This window comes from Microcaecilia unicolor, chromosome 7 (assembly GCF_901765095.1).
Source record: "Microcaecilia unicolor chromosome 7, aMicUni1.1, whole genome shotgun sequence".
Lineage (NCBI taxonomy): Eukaryota > Metazoa > Chordata > Amphibia > Gymnophiona > Siphonopidae > Microcaecilia > Microcaecilia unicolor.
The window spans coordinates 163,475,924-163,492,592 of record NC_044037.1 but is presented as its reverse complement, the minus strand read 5'-3'; the positions used below and the strand labels follow the sequence as shown (position 1 = coordinate 163,492,592).

Here is a 16,669-nt window from a genome sequence, read left to right as displayed (position 1 = left end):
CAGTAGTAAATGTCATATCCCTTCATACAACAGAAATGATTTGTGAAAGGCACATAGGTATAAGATAAAGCATAATTAAGATCAGATGATCTAGTAGTGATGCTCCATTGAAATATTTCTAACTGAATACAGTGGCACAAAGTAAGTTTTCCTCCAAATCAAAAATAAATTGGTACAACTAAGGTTACGCACTATACTGCCCACTACTGGTCTGGTAGATTGGAGTTGGCACTGTCACTGTAGTAATGGCAGGTGCTGATGTTTCTTCTTTCCGATTTCTCCTCTTCAATCCTTGGAACTCCTGGAGCATCCGAAGACAGTCATTCAATATTTTTCTAGGAAGAGAATCAATAGCCATACATTTACAAAGTGAGTAAATTATTAAGCAAGAAAACTGCCACATACATGTCACTACTCAATAAACAATTCAAACTGTTCCTAGAAGCATATTGCAAACTATTTTTTATTATGGTGTTTTTATTTCTTTGTGATCCTTAACCTGTTTTCTAGTTCCACATATGGAATAACTAGAAGAAGTCCGTTTTACTGTAGTAGAGTGAGTGCAGAGTAGCAGAAAAAAACCACAACTACGCTTTTTTTTTCTTGAAACAGCACAGTATGCTAATCATATATTTTACACATAAGTATATTAAATCAGATGTATACTACTATTGTAATTATTTTGTTGAATTAGCAACAAATGAGAACAAAATCCAGCCTCAATATTTTTTATAATTTTCTATCAGATTTGAAAACTTCTGCTTGCCTGGTTACTTCTATCACCAGACAGCCACTGAAATGTCTAATTAGAAGCATGTGCTAATATGTCCAAAATAAGAATACAGGACAAACAGCTGATATATCTTAAAACATAGAGCAAGATGCCAAACTCCACCTTCCTGAGCCCTTCAGTCTATCATATAGATTAGGAGGCAACTTCCCAGAAAAGGAGGGGAGGGGGTGGGTAGTTTGTGTGTCATTATCACCCTACTGACTATGCAAAAATGCCCATTACAGATATGAAACTTCACTTTCTCTGTCTACAAGAAGGATAGATCTGCCACAGAAGCAGGGAATCCAATAGCTAAGGTTATCCTATTTCCCTTTGACTTCTGGATTTTTATGGCAAGCCATAGAAAAATGGTGGAGAAGTTCTCTATAGTTAAAAATGTTCTGAAGTACTGCTTGCCTAGAAGCATTCTAACTTCTAGACATACTGACAAGACAGTAATGCGATGCAAAAATGTGAATGAAGGTTATGCTACACCCTGCGTTATTTCTTACATAGTAAATGACAGCAGATAAAGATCTACAGTCCACTCAGTCTGCTCAATGGAAGTGAACAGAGATGGGGACTAGAGACCAGTTAGCTTGACCTTGGTTGTAAATTAATGCTAAAACAGAGAATAGTGGCAGTTTCTGGAATCCAGTGGATTGCAGCATCCGAGGGAACATATGTAAGCCGCATTGAGCCTGCCATGAGCGGGAAAGTGCGCGGTACAAATGTAATAAAAAAAAACAAAACAAAACAATGTATGCTGATGCTATAATCCCCTTATTGGGGTATCACTTTCAAAAATACTTCCCTTTCCTAGCTTTGTTGAACAGCACAAAGAGGTAATCTAACACCTGCAAGGTGGTGAAGTTTGCTGGACTATTTCATTCTCTGTGAATAGAGAAGTGAAACAGATTGGTTAATGTGAACAGCACACCATCTTTGGCAAGGAAGGAAGGAACTGGGCAAATAACTACCTTCTCGCAAGGGATAACCAGAAGACTTCTTCGCATGAAAGCAACTGTAACTCTTGATATCCTCCAGTTTGAACAGATGGTCACTAGAAACACCACCTTTAATGTGAGATCCTTCAGGAAGCCTCCTTGAAAGGCTCAAAAGCACTTGCACTAAAGCTGAAAGGTTAAGATCCCAGGGTGAAATCACTGGATGTCAAGGGGGTATTAAGTGTTTGACTCACCTCAGGAAATGGCTCACATTCAGAAGTGATGCCAGTAACATCTCTGCACTGATCCCATGTAACAAGGAATAGATGGGGCCTGTCAATTACAAGATGGCAGACATAGACAACAAGAAATAAGACAAATATATTCCACATCAATTTATTAAGACATGGGTTCTGGTCACTATGGCTCTGGTCCAGATGGACAGGTTTGGACTCAGGGTGTTGACTGCACTAGAACCACTGTATGCTGTTTTGGGGATCAGCTTTCAGCCACACAAAAAGCTAATGTGGAGCAGTTACACCAGAATGATGTGCCTCCATGTGCCAGGCCCATATCATCACAGATCCAGGAGTGGATTCCAGAAGTCTGGCAGCATGCTTTGGTGAAAAAAGTTACTGAGATGTTGGAACTGGGGAGTCATCAAGGAATCTAAATCTAATTGGTTGTCTCCCATTATGCTGGTGCTGAAACCGGACAGGAGCATCTGGTTGTGTACTGATTTCCAGAAAGTGAACGCCGTTCCAAACTGGAAGCTTACCCGATGTCAAGGATTGATGAGTTTACAGAAAGGCTGGAAGGATCTCAGTTTATCAAAACACTGGACCTGATCAAGAGTACTGGCAGGTACCCCTTTACTTTGGCTTCCAAGGAAAAGACAGCCTTTTTGACAACCAAAAGTCTGTTCCAGTTTACGGTACTGCCTTCTAGCCTTCATGGGCTCCTGCAACTTTTCCAGGTCTTGTCAACCGCCCTACCAACACTTCAAGGTAGTTACATGGCTGTCTACTTGAACAACACCATTTATAGCAAAGACTAGAAAGACCCACCTAATCCAAGTGGAATTGGTACTGGACAGTCTAGGACAGACGGATTGACGCAAAATCCAAAGAAATGCTTCCTGGGAGGACAGGAGGTCCAGTATCTAGGATACTCTACTGGGAAGGGAGAAATGAGACCTCAGGTCCAGAAAGTAGTAGCGATCACACAATTATCAGTACCACAGTCCAAGCACAGTCCCAGAAGAAGGTATGAGCCATATTGGGGTTCACTGGTTACTACTGATGCATCATTCTGGGGTTCGCTAAGAAAGAGGAGCTCCTATCTCACCTATTGCAGAAGGCGGCCCCTCAGAAAGTACATGGACTTGTAAACTGGATGATGCTTTCCAGACTCTGAAGGATGCTCTCTGCTTTGAGCCAGTGCTGGTCACCCCAGACCTCAGCCAGCCCTTTGTGGTAGAATTGGCTGTACAGTATATCGGGATTGAGGTAGGCTTAGTCCAAGAAGTGGCTGATGAAGAAAACCCTGTGGCCTACATCAGTCAGGACCTGTTTCCTAGGGAACGGAACTATGCAGTAATTGAAAAGGAAGCCCTAGCTGTCAAGTGGGCCTTGTAGACATTCTAGCATTATCTGCTGGACCACGAACCCCTCAAGTGGATGGCTAGCCACAAGAAGTCAAATGCACACATCATGCAGTAGTTCCTCAACCTCCAGCCCTTCAGTTCTGAGGTCGATACTGGAGGGGGCCAGGATCATTCAAATACTAACGTTTTTGTCTCAGGAAGTTGACCGACACTGTAGGAGCTCAACCATGCATGGTGAGCTGAGGGGGAGGTATGTGAGGAAGTCTACAGGACACTGCCGCTTTCTCATATGAATACTCCCTAATATGTCACAAGCACCTTAAAACTCATAATCCTGCCCAAAGGGGAAATCACACAGGAAGAGTGGTGCTAGGGGGCATGGTCCAGGAAGTATAAAAGCTCAGCTAGGTCATTAAGGCCCAGAGGGAAAGCAGTGACACCCAACTGCATATGCCTCCAGCATGTATGTAAGACAATCTCAACAGTCAGATAGGCCAAGTTCGACTTGGAACCTACAAACTGGTATCTGTAACACAGCTGGACGCAGGACAACCTATGTAAATTGCTAACGACTATACTGGTAACTCTGAGGAGTCACACCAGAGCCTAGAAGTGTATGCTGCTTTGCTGAGAGGCAGTGGTACATGCAGTGGGACATCCCAATATCTAAGGACTAGTTTTGTGTTTATTTTTCTTCCCCCACCTGTGAACTTTACAAGACCCTCACCTTATACCTTAATTAAATATTATTTGTTCACTTTAACCTACTGTGTGGCTCCAGTATATCCTGGCTCCAAAGCCTATCTTTGTTCATTAGTAAAATAAAGATAGCAGGGAAGGGACCTGGAAGGAGGAGGTAAAGACAGGTAGGAGATAAACTCCCTTTCAGTAGTTAACACAGGAAAAAAAATACTGTACGAACAATCCAGATCAATGTTAAGTTTAGTTTATTTCAGCTTGATATACCACTATATTGGAGATCCGTCTTAACAGTTTACAATAACATATTTTAAAAAATAGTTTAAAAAAGTTACTTCTTCCCAAAGACAACAAAAGAAACAAAAGAAAGTTATGTTTGTCTAAGGTCCTTGAACCAGTCTTCACTGCATTAACTACAGAAGACCTAAAGATACAGTATCCTAACAACTATTTTAGGCAATTTTAATATTCATTTTGATGATGTAGATAACGCGAGTACAGAATGTGTTAAAGGCGGTTAGCTTAGCGGAGTTTAAAAAGGTTTGGACGGCTTCCTAAAGAAAAAGTCCATAGACCATTATTAAATGGACGTGGGGAAAATCCACTATTTCTGGGATAAGCAGTATAAAATGTTTTGTACTTTTTGGGACCTTGCCAGGTATTTGTGACCTCGATTGGCCACTGTTGGAAACAGGATGCTGGGCTTGATGGACCTTTGTCATTCCCAGTATGGCAATACTTACGTACTTATATTTTAAACTAGTAAAAAAGCCCCGTTTCTGATGCAAATGAAACGGGGGCTAGCAAGGTTTTCTTCTGTGTGCATGTGGGAGTGTGTGTGTCCCTGCCCTCTCTCCCTTCCCCTGTGCTGTCTGTCCTCTCTGTCCCCTCCCCCCTCGGAGTAGAGTCCTTCAGTGTTAAGTTTCCTGCTGTGCTGTGTTTGTGTTACAGAGATAGTGAGGGCTTCTGCCCTCTCTCCCCTCCCCCTCTGAGTCCTTCACTGTTACAGAGAGAGCGATTTGATTTCGTGCTTTGCTGTGTTTTCCTTCACTGTTTGTGTTACAGAGAGAGCGAGGGCGGGGCAGACACTCATGGGGAAACCGGATATCTCTCCCCCTTCACACTTCCGGCTGGAGGCTTCATTCAGAACGTTGGTGGTGCCTTTTATATAGAGAGATTTTTTCTAGCTGATTTAGGAATGGAGCAATGGGTAAATTCCCCTATTCACAAAGCAGGTCATATTTTGGACCTTATAATTGCTGATTCTAGTAAAGATATTCCCTTGACTAATTTTATTTCTATAGATCTATCATGGAAAGACCATAAGTTGTTATGTTTTGAAGTTGTTTTCCAAAACAGTTTGGTTACTATAGATCATTGATTAAAAGAAAATGGTTTGGTTTTGAATACTGACAAAACTCAAACATGCTGGGTTTAGTGGGCAGCTTTAATACCTAATTTACTGAGCAAACCTATTCCACTGGTAGATATTTATAGGCATTGGAGGGGTCATGATAGACTCAAATTAACATTTAATAGGCAAATTTCATAGGTTATCAAGGAAGGTTCTTACACTCTAAGATTATCATGCTCAGTTGCACATTGTTTTGATGAAAGGACTCCTCATGCCCTGATTCATGCCCTTTTCACTTCTTGTATGGATTATGGCAATGTGGCATATGCTGGAATCTCTGTTTCTAGCCTTAAACTACTTACATCAATACATAGAGCATATTATGAACACCAGCTTGTTTACTTACATTTTCTAGTAAAGCGAAGATACTAAAGCAAAAAGCAAAGAAAAAATAACCAAGGAGACAACTCCAAGGGGAGGTGGGAGGGATTTTGAGAATAAGAAGCCTGATGTCCTCAGAGAATACCTGCTACAGGTAAGGACAAGCAGGCTTGCTCATTCTCACAAGTTGGGAATCTCTAGCATCCAGGCTCACCCAAAACAACAAGGGTCAATTGGGCCTCGCAATGGCGAGGGCTCAACGCAGATTAACCTGAAACTATATACAAACTAGATGAGAGTGCAGCCTGGAACAGAATAAAACGGGCCTAGTAGGTTGGAGTTGGATTCTAGACTCCAAACAGGTTCTGCAACACTGACTGCCCAAACCGACTATTGCGTTGGATATCCTGCTCAAGGTACTAGTGAGATGTGAATGTGCGGACTGAAGACCACGTTGCAGCTTTGCAAATCTCTTCAGTGGAGCCTGACTTCAAGTGGGCTACCGAAGCAGCCATGGCTCTGACATTATGAGCTATGACGTGACCCTCCAAGGTCAGCCCAGCCTAGGCATAAGCGAAGGAAATGCAGTCTGCCAGCCACTGGATATGGTGCGTTTCCTGATGGTGACCCCATCCTGTTGGGATCAAAAGAAACAAAAAGCTGGAAGCATGGGAAAGGCTTTGTTCGCTCCACGTAAAAGGCCAACGCTCTCTTGCAGTCCAAGGTGTGCAAGCTGCTTTCGCCAGGATGGGCATGAGGTTGGACAAAGAATGTTGGCAAGATAAATCGACTGCTTCAGATGGATCTCCGACAGGAACTTAGGGTGCATGCGGAGGACTACTCTGTTGTGATGAAACTTAGAATACGGTGCATCCACTACTAAGGCCTAAAGTTCACAGACCCTACGAGCTGAAGTAATAGCCACAAAGAAAACGACCTTCCAGGTCAAACACTTCAGATGGCAAGAATTCAGTGGCTCAAACAAAGCTTTCAACAACTGGGTGAGAATGATGTTGCAATCCCATGACACAGGTGGAGGTTTGACAGGGGGGCTTTGACAAAATCAAATCTCTCATGAAGCGAACAACTAAAGGCTGTCCAGAGATAGGATTACCTTCTACATGTTGATGATAAGCACTAATTGCACTAAGGTGAACCCTTATGGAATTGGTCTTGAGACCAGACTCTGATAAGTGTAGAATGCATTCAAGCAGGGTCTGTGTAGGACAAGAAAGGGCATCTATGGCCTTGCTGTCACACCAGACGGCAAACCTCCTCCATTTAAAACAATAACACCTCTTAGTGGAATCTTTCCTGGAAGCCAGCAAGACTTGGGAGACACCCTCTGAAAGACCCAAGGAAGCAAATTCTAGGCTCTCAACATCCAAGCTGTGAGAGCCAGAGACTGGAGGTTGGGATGAAGAAGCGACCCCTCATTTTGTGTGATGAGGGTAGGAAAACACTCCAATCTCCATGGTTCTTCGGAGGATAATTCCAGAAGAAGAGCGAACCATATCTGCCACAGCCAGTACAGCGTGATCAGAATCATGGTTCCGCAGCGTTACTTGAGTATCAACAAAGCTTTTCCCACTAGAGGTATTGGAGGATACGAATACAGAAGGCCTGTCCCCCAATGTAGAAGGAAGGCACCTGATGCTAGCCTGTCGTGGGCCTGAAGCCTGGAACAGAACTGAGGGACCTTGTGATTGATCTGAGTGGCAAAAAGATCCACCAAGGAGGTGTCCCATGCCCTGAAGATCTTGCAGGCTAGGCTCATATGAAGAGACGATTTGTACGGTTGAAATTATGTTGCTCAGCCTGTCGGCCAGGTCGTCGTTTACACCCACCAGATAAGTGGCTTGGAGAAACATGCCATGCTGGCGAGCACAATGCACATCTGGATGGTTTCCTGAAAAAGAGGGCGAGATCCGGTACCCTGCTGCTTGTTGGTGTAATACATTGCAACCTGATTGTCTGTTTGAATTACAATAATTTGACAACACATCCGATCTATGAAAACCTTTAGAGCGTTCCAGATCACTTGAAGCTCCAGGAAATTGATCTGAAGATCCATTTCCTGGGAGGACCAAGCTCCTTGAGTGTGAAGCCCATTTACATGAACTCCCAAACCCAGGAGAGATACATCCGTCGTCAGCACCTTTTGTGGCTGAGGAATTTGGAATGGAAGTCTGAGTCAAATTGGACCAAATTGTCCACCACTGAAGGGAGCGTATAAGCTCCAGGGACACTTGGATCACATCTTCTAGATTCTCCGTGGCTTGATAGGGAAGGGAAAGGAAGGAAAATGGGACTTGATATACTGCCTTTCTGAGGTTTTTGCAACTACATTCAAAGCGGTTTACCTATATTCAGGTACTTATTTTGTACCAGGGGCAATGGAGGGTTAAGTGACTTGCCCAGAGTCACAAGGAGCTGCAGTGGGAATCGAACTCAGCTCGCCAGGATCAAAGTCCACTGTACTAACCACTAGGTTACTCCTCCGCTCCACTGATACCACTGAGAAGCCAGGGTCCATTGAGCAGATCTCATATGCAGGCGTGCCATGGGTATAACGTACATTGTGGAAGCCATGTGGCCCAACAATCTCAACATCTGCTGAGCTGTGACCTGCCGCGATGCCCGAACCTTGGACGCTAGGGAAACAAGATTGTCCGCACGTGTCTCCGGGAGGTAGGCTCGGACAGTCCTCGTGTCAAGCAGGGCTCCTGTGAACTCCAATTGAACAGGATGGAGATAGGACTTGGGGTAGTTGATAACAAACCCTAGTAGTTCCAGCACCTGAATGGGACTCCCAAGTGCCGTCCCCTGAGGTGCTCCTCACCAGCCAATCATCGAGATAATGGAATACATGAACTCCCAGTCTGCGTAGCGATGCTAGACACTTGATAAAGACGCTGGGAGCTGACATGAGGACAAAAGGCAACACGCAGTACTGAAAGTGATGCATTCCCAGCCGAAATCAAACATTCTTCTGGTGGACTGAAAGTATCGGGATAAGAGTATATGTATCTTTCAAGTCCAGAGAGCATAGCCAATCGTTTTCTTGAATCATGGGAAAAAGGGTGCCTAGGGAAACCATCCTGAACTTTTCTCGGACTAGGAATTTGTTCAGGGCCCTTAGGTCTAGGATGGGACACATCTCCCCTGTCTTTTTCTGCACAAGGAAGTGTCTGGAATAGAATCCTTGCCCTTCTTCCCCTGGAGGAATGGTTTCAACCGCATGGGCCTTTAGAAGGGCGGAGAGTTCCTCTGCAAGTACCTGCTTGTGCTGAGCGCTTAACAAATTAGCTTCTTGGTGGACAATTTGGAGGTCTGGAAATCAAATTGAGGACGTATCCGAGCCGGACTATTTGAAGAACCCACCGGTCCAAGGTTATGAGAGGCCACCTTAGTGAAAAAACTTTAACCTCACCCCTGACTGGCAAGTCGTCCGGCACGTACACTTTGATAGCCAGTCAAAAGCTCATCCCTTGCTTTTGCTGGGGATCAGCAAGGGCCTTAGGTGCACGCTGTTAATGAGAATGAGCGCACTGGGGCTGAGAGCCTGAGCAGGCTAGCGAGCTGCAGAAGTGTACCAAGCTTAGAATAGTAATACGCAGCATTCTTCAACTTGCCAAACTACCTCCTGGATGAGGAGGCAGATGCAGAAGATGCCCGACGGGAGAGAGAAGATATAGTATCTTTATGCTTCTTGATCTGGTCAGCAACCTCTTCACTTCTCTCCAAAAAGGTTATTCCCCCCCCCCCCCCCCCCCAGCAAGGAGCATCCACCAATCTCTGCTGAACAGAATGTTCCAGATCAGAAACACACAGCCATGAGAGTCTGCTCATTGCTTTACCTTGGGCAGAGATCCTGGATGCCATGTCAAAAAGTGCCCCTGGAAAAGAACTTGCAACACACCTTCTTCTGCTTGACCAACTGGCGAAACGGCTCAGCCTGCTCTGGAGGGAGCGCATCGACCAAGTCTGACAGTTGCCTCACTGAAGTCCACAAGTAAACGCTCGTGAAACATTGGTATGACTGAATATGGGCAATGAGCATAGAGGCCAGATACATCTTTCTCCCAAAAGAGTTCAGGGTTCTAGCTTCTATGCCTGGGGGAGTCGAGGCATAATCCCTAGTACTCATGGCTCTCTTGAGAGTGGAGTCCACCACCATGGAATCATGATGTAATTGGGACCTCACAGGTTCACAGTGAATCCTATACTGGGTATCAATTTTCTTAGGGACCACAGGGACAGACAGAGGGGTCGCCTAGTTCCGTACGAAGACTGCCTAGAGTATCTTGTGGAGAGGAGCCGTCACTGCCTTCTTAGGAGGGGAGGTGTAGTCCAGGACCTCAAGCATCTTGGCCCTGGGCTCATACTCCACTTCTACGGGGAATGGAACAGCATAAGCCATTTCCCCATACAAAAGATGTAAAAGAGAGGCTCTCAGGTGAAGACAGTCTCCTCTCAAATGGAGGAGAGGACTCAGAAGGAATCCCATAGGACTCGTCGGAGGAAAAGTACCTTGGATCCTCTTCTGATTCCTATGAGCGCTCCTCTTCGGTGTTGGATAGCACCTCCCTAAGAGATGTCTGAAACCGGGCCCGCCTCAATGCAGAAAACCCATGTGCTCAAGAATGGCTTTGAGAAGCTGGTTCCCATCTCAGCTCAGGCAAAGCTTCCTCCACTAACGTCGAGGGGGTGCTGGACTGGGTGGCTGTCGACATCAGCGCAGCAGGCTGAGGGCAAGGTGGGGCCACAGTAGGAGGTATGGTAGGCGCAAGCACCCCCAATACCGATGCACATCACTGCATATGGCCATCCAGAAGCTCAGGGAGCAAGGCCTGGACGAGCTCATCGAGGGCCGCCATTGGGAAAGACTGTGGTGTCAGTTGAGGTGCAGGCTGCAGAACTGCTGGGGCCGGTACAGGAGCAGGATCTCAGCTGTTTGGAGACGCATGCATCGGCACCTCCTGGTTAGAGGGGAAGCAGTCCTCCTGGCACCGACACTTTTTGACAAAGTATCAAGAGAAATCGGTGACGGTGCTTCTGGGCTTTCGCCCAATGCACATCACCCATGCTCCTTGGTGCCAATGAGGACGTAAAATCCTCCCATTGCCTCGGGGTTGGGTCAGACAATGGACGGTCCTGGGGGCCTGCATAGCAGAAGGCCTTGAGACAGGTGGAGACTCACTCGATGCCTCACTGCTCCCAGGGTCATGGGGTCTCAAAGCAGCCATTCCTACCGTGACTCCCTATGCCGGTACGACGCTTGACGTTGATGCTGACACCTTTGACCTCGACGCCGAGGAACTGGACCTGCCTCCAAAAATCTTCGCACATTGAGCCTCTCGGGAAACCCAGGTCCTCTTCTTCCTACAGAGGACATGGTTGGCAGGGCTATTGTCTGGCCCAAGGCACCGAAGACACCAAGAATGGGTATCCTTCCTTGAGATAGTCCGGTTGCACCAGGTACAACGCTTGAAGCCACTGCGAGACTTCATGGCCGTGGAAGGAAAAAATGCACAGGCTAAATCAAAAGATGCGATGGTGCCTGAAAAAAGGGAAAAGGCACAAAAACAAAGAGACCTGACCGAGCAGGCCTAAAAATGGCCCGCGTTGAAAAATAAAGAAAACTTAAGAAGCGGGGCAAAAAAACTAAAAAATAAAGTGTTTTTTTTTGTGTGTGTGTAAAAGGCAAAATAAAGTGGGTAGAAAAACCGCCGAAAGGCACTCAAAGAGAAAGAAAGAAACGCTCTGACCAGGTGTGTGAGGAGCCACCACAAAAAGAAGCTGCTCCTTATGTGGAAAAAGCAAAGCTAAGGCAGGCACATTCACACGGCGAGCGGGAAGGCACTCATTTATGTGCGCTGGAGCGCAGCTCGCGCTCCTTAAAGCTCTAGTTTTTTTCTATGGAAAATCTGCCATGCCAGGCGACATGGGACGGCGTCTACCACTTGTGAGAATGAGCAAGCCTGCTTGACATCTGAGAATTCCATATATACCCACTAGAGTACTAAGGTTTTTGCAGGACCATAGGTTAGATAAACCCCGTTTATCAAGACAAAATGGGAATCAAGGGCTTTTAATGGTTGGCTCCCACAATGGGGAATAACCTGCCAAAGGAAATACAAGCAGAAGCAACTTTTAAAAAGTTTAGTCTTAATGAAAACGTATCTTTTTCAGTATAGATACATTTAATAGTTCTGAATGATTGGTTCTTGAATTGTATATTTTAGACGTTTCTATTAATATTTTATGGCATTCCATTTGTTTTTAATGATTTTTATTGTAAACTGCTATGTGCGTCTAAGTTAACCGGTATATCAATAAAACATACTCACTGCTGATACTGTCCACAAAGATACTTGGAATGCCCTCCCGCGGGAGGTGGTGGAGATGAAAACGGTAACAGAATTCAAACATGCGTGGGATAAACATAAAGGAATCCTGTTCAGAAGGAATGTATCCTTGGGAGCTTAGCCCAGTTTAGGTGGCAGAGCCGGTGTTGGGAGGCGGGGATAGTGGTTGGGAGGCGGGGATAGTGCTGGGCAGACATACGGTCTGTGCCAGACCTGGTGGAGGGAGGCGGGGATAGTGCTGGGCAGACTTATACGGTCTGTGTCAGAGCTGGTGGTGGGAGGCGGGACTGGTAGTTGGGAGGCGGAGATAGTGCTGGGCAGACTTATACGGTCTGAGCCAGAGCTGGTGGTGGGAGGCGCGGCTGGTGGTTGGGAGGCGGGGATAGTGCTGGCCAGACTTATACAGTCTGTGCCCTGAAGAGGACAGGTACAAAAGCGAAAGCTACATACCTGTAGAAGGTATTCTCCGAGGACAGCAGGCTGATTGTTCTCTCTGAAGGGTGACGTCCAGCGGCAGCCCAGGACCGGAAAAACTTCCCTAGTAACAAAAGTTTGCTAGTCTCGTGCTTCCGTGCGTACCGCGCATGCGTGGCCGTCTTCCCGCCCGATCGCGAGCGTGCTCGCCAGTCCAGTACATAGCTAAAGTAAGGGAAGACACAACTCCGAAGGGGAGGTGGGCGGGATTGTGAGAACAATCAGCCTGCTGTCCTCGGAGAATACCTTCTACAGGTATGTAGCTTTCGCTTTCTCCGAGGACAAGCAGGCTGCTTGTTCTCACTGATGGGGTATCCCTAGCCCCCCAGGCTCACTCAAAACAACAAACATGGTCAATTGGGCCTCGCAACGGCGAGGATATAACTGAGACTGACCTAACATTTTAACAACTAACAGAGAGTGCAGCCTGGAACAGAATAAAAATGGGCCTAGGAGGGAGGAGTTGGATTCTAAACTCCAAACAGGTTCTGTTACACCGACTGCCCAAACCGACTGTCGCGTCAGGTGTCCTGCTGAAGGCAGTAGTGAGATGTGAATGTGTGGACAGAAGACCACGTCGCAGCCTTGCATATCTCTTCAATAGTGGCTGACTTCAAGTGGGCCACTGACGCGGCCATGGCTCTAACATTGTGAGCCGTGACATGACCCTCAAGACTCAGCCCAGCCTGGGCGTAAGTGAAGGAAATGCAATCTGCTAGCCAATTAGATATGGTGTGTTTCCATACAGCCACACCCCTCTTGTTGGGATCAAAAGAAACAAACAATTGGGCGGACTGTCTGTGGGGGCTTGTCCGCTCCAGATAGAAGGCCAATGCTCTTTTGCAGTCCAATGTGTGCAGTTGACGCTCAGCAGGGCGGGTATGAGGCCTGGGGAAGAATGTTGGCAAGACAATTGACTGGTTCAGATGGAACTCCGACACCACCTTTGGCAAGAACTTAGGGTGAGTGCGGAGGACTACTCGATTATGATGAAATTTGGTATAAGGAGCATGAGCTACTAGGGCTTGAAGCTCACTGACTCTGCGTGCTGAAGTAACTGCCACCAAGAAAATGACCTTCCAGGTCAAGTACTTCAGATGACAGGAATCCAGTTGCTCAAAAGGAGGCTTCATCAGCTGGGTGAGAACGACATTGAGATCCCATGACACAGTAGGAGGTTTGATGGGGGGCTTTGTCAAAAGCAAACCTCTCATGAAGCAAACAACTAAAGGCTGTCCAGAAATCGGTTTACCCTCTACACGGTAATGAAAAGCGCTGATAGCACTAAGATGAACTCTTACGGAGATGGTCTTAAGACCGACTCGGACAAGTGCAGAAGGTATTCAAGCAGGGTCTGTGTAGGACAAGAACGAGGATCTAGGGCCTTGCTATCACACCAGACGGTAAACCTCCTCCAGAGAAAGAAGTAACTCTTCTTAGTGGAATCTTTCCTAGAAGCAAGTAAGACTCGGGAGACACCCTCAGAAAGACCCAAGGAGGCAAAGTCTACGCTCTCAACATCCAGGCCGTGAGAGCCAGAGATTGGAGGTTGGGATGCAGAAGCGCCCCTTCGTTCTGAGTGATGAGGGTTGGAAAACACTCCAATCTCCAGGGTTCTTCGGAGGACAACTCCAGAAGAAGAGGGAACCAGATCTGACGCGGCCAGAAAGGAGCAATCAGAATCATGGTTCCGCGGTCTTGCTTGAGTTTCAGCAAAGTCTTCCCCACCAAACGTATGGGAGGATACGCATACAGGAGGCCCTCCCCCCAATGTAGCAGAAAGGCATTCGACGCTAGTCTGCCGTGGGCCTGAAGTCTGGAACAGAACTGAGGGACCTTGTGGTTGACCTGAGTGGCAAAAAGATCTACCAAGGGGGTGCCCCACACTTGAAAGATCTTGCGTACCACTCTCGAGTTGAGAGACCACTCGTGAGGTTGCATTATCCTGCTCAGTCTGTCGGCCAGACTGTTGTTTACGCCTGCCAGATAGGTGGCTTGAAGAAACATGTCGTTCCGGCGAGCCCAAAGCCACATCCTGACGGCCTCCTGACACAGAGGGCGAGATCCGGTGCCCCCCTGCTTGTTGATATAATACATGGCAACCTGATTGTCTGAATTTGAATAACTTGATTGGACAACCGATTCTTGAAAGCCTTTAGAGCGTTCCAGACCGCTCGTAACTCCAGGAGGTTGATCTGCAAACCGGTTTCCTGGGGGGACCAACTCCCTTGAGTGTGAAGCCCATCGACATGAGCTCCCCAACCCAGGAGAGATGCATCCGTCATCAGGACTTTTTGTGGCTGAGAAATTTGAAATGGACGTCCCAGGGTCAAATTGGATCGAACTGTCCACCAATGCAGGGATCTGAGAAAATCTGTGGACAGTAAGATAACATCTTTTAGATCCCAGTGGCCTGAAACCACTGGGAAGCTAGGGTCCATTGAGCTGATCTCATGTGAAGACGGGCCATGGGAGTCACATGAACTGTGGAGGCCATGTGGCCGAGCAATCTCAACATCTGCATAGCTGTGAACTGCTGAGATGCCTGCACCCAAGAGACGAGAGTCAAAAGATTGTTGGGTCTCAGCTCGGGAAGGTAGGCACGAGCCATCTGAGAATCCAGCAGAGCTCCTATGAATTCTAGTCTTTGAACTGGAAGAAGGTGGGACTTTGGATAATTTATCACAAACCCCAGTAGCTCCAGGAGTCGAATAGTCATCTGCACTGACTTTTGAGCTCCTGCCTCAGAGGTGTTCTTCACCAACCAATCGTCGAGATAAGGGAACACATGCACTCCCAGTCTGCAAAGAGACGCCGCTACCACAGCCAGGCATTTGGTGAACACTCTGGGTGCAGAGGCGAGACCAAAGGGTAGCACACAATACTGAAAGTGCCGTGTTCCCAGTCGGAATCGCAGATACTGCCTGTGAGCTGGCAATATCGGGATGTGAGTGTAGGCGTCCTTTAAGTCCAGAGAGCATAGCCAATCGTTTTCCTGAATCATGGGAAGAAGGGTGCCCAAGGAAAGCATCCTGAACTTTTCTCGGACCAGATATTTGTTCAGGGCCCTTAGGTCTAGGATGTGGCGCATCCCCCCTGTTTTCTTTTCCACAAGGAAGTACCTGGAATAGAATCCCAGCCCTTCTTGCCCTGGTGGCACGGGCTCGACCACATTGGCGCTGAGAAGGGCGGAGAGTTCCTCTGCAAGTACCTGCTTGTGCTGGAAGCTGAAAGATTGAGCTCCCGGTGGGCAATTCGGAGGTTTTGATATCAAATTGAGGGAGTATCCCAGCCGGACTATTTGAAGAACCCACCGATCGGAGGTTACAAGAGGCCACCTTCGGTGAAAAAACTTTTTTTTTTTTAAATTTTTTATTTATGCTTTACAATATAATTACAAGTATTACACTTGAAGAGAAAATCAGACTTAAATATTTCTATATATTACAGTAACCCATTGAAATACTTGAGGAAAATACTTCAACCTCCCCCCGACCGGCAGATCGTCCGGCACAGATACTTTTATCTCGGTTATGCTCTGCTGGAGCCAGTCAAAAGCCCGTCCCTTGCTTTTGCTGGGGAGCTGCACGGGCCTGAGGAGGCACACGCTGTTGACGTGAACGAGCGCGCTGGGACTTAGCCTGGGCAGGCTGTCGGGAAGGTGGATTGTACCTGCACTTATTATAAGCGTAGGAAGCAGTCCTCCTACCCCCGAAAAAACGTCTACCAGCTGAGGTAGATTCTGAAGGTGCCCAGTGGGAGAGTTTGTCGTAAGCGGTATCCCGCTGTGGAGCTGATCTACCAACTTTTCGACTTTCTCGCCAAAAATGTTATCCCCCCGGCAAGGAGCATCCGTGACAAGTTTTTGGACTCTACCGTTTAAGTCAGTGGCACGCAGCCATGAGAGTCTGTGTATCACTATACCTTGAGCGGCAGCCCTGGATGCAACATCAAAAGTATCGTAAGCACCCCTGGACAGGAATTTATGACACGCCTTCAGCTGCCTGACCACCTCCTGAAACGACTTGGCCTGCTCCGATGGGAGCTTGTCAACCAAGTCCGCCA

The 16,669-nt window shown here is 46.9% G+C and overlaps 1 protein-coding gene across 1 annotated transcript in view; it reads right to left on the bottom strand.

Moving 5' to 3' along the window:
- Positions 1–16,669, bottom strand: part of CREB1 (cAMP responsive element binding protein 1) — a 328,451-nt gene that overhangs the window by 63,906 nt on the left and 247,876 nt on the right. The window contains 3 exon segments of the mRNA XM_030209357.1: positions 193–268; positions 270–319; positions 322–335. Of these exon segments, the coding sequence (XP_030065217.1) occupies positions 193–268; positions 270–319; positions 322–335 (140 nt within the window).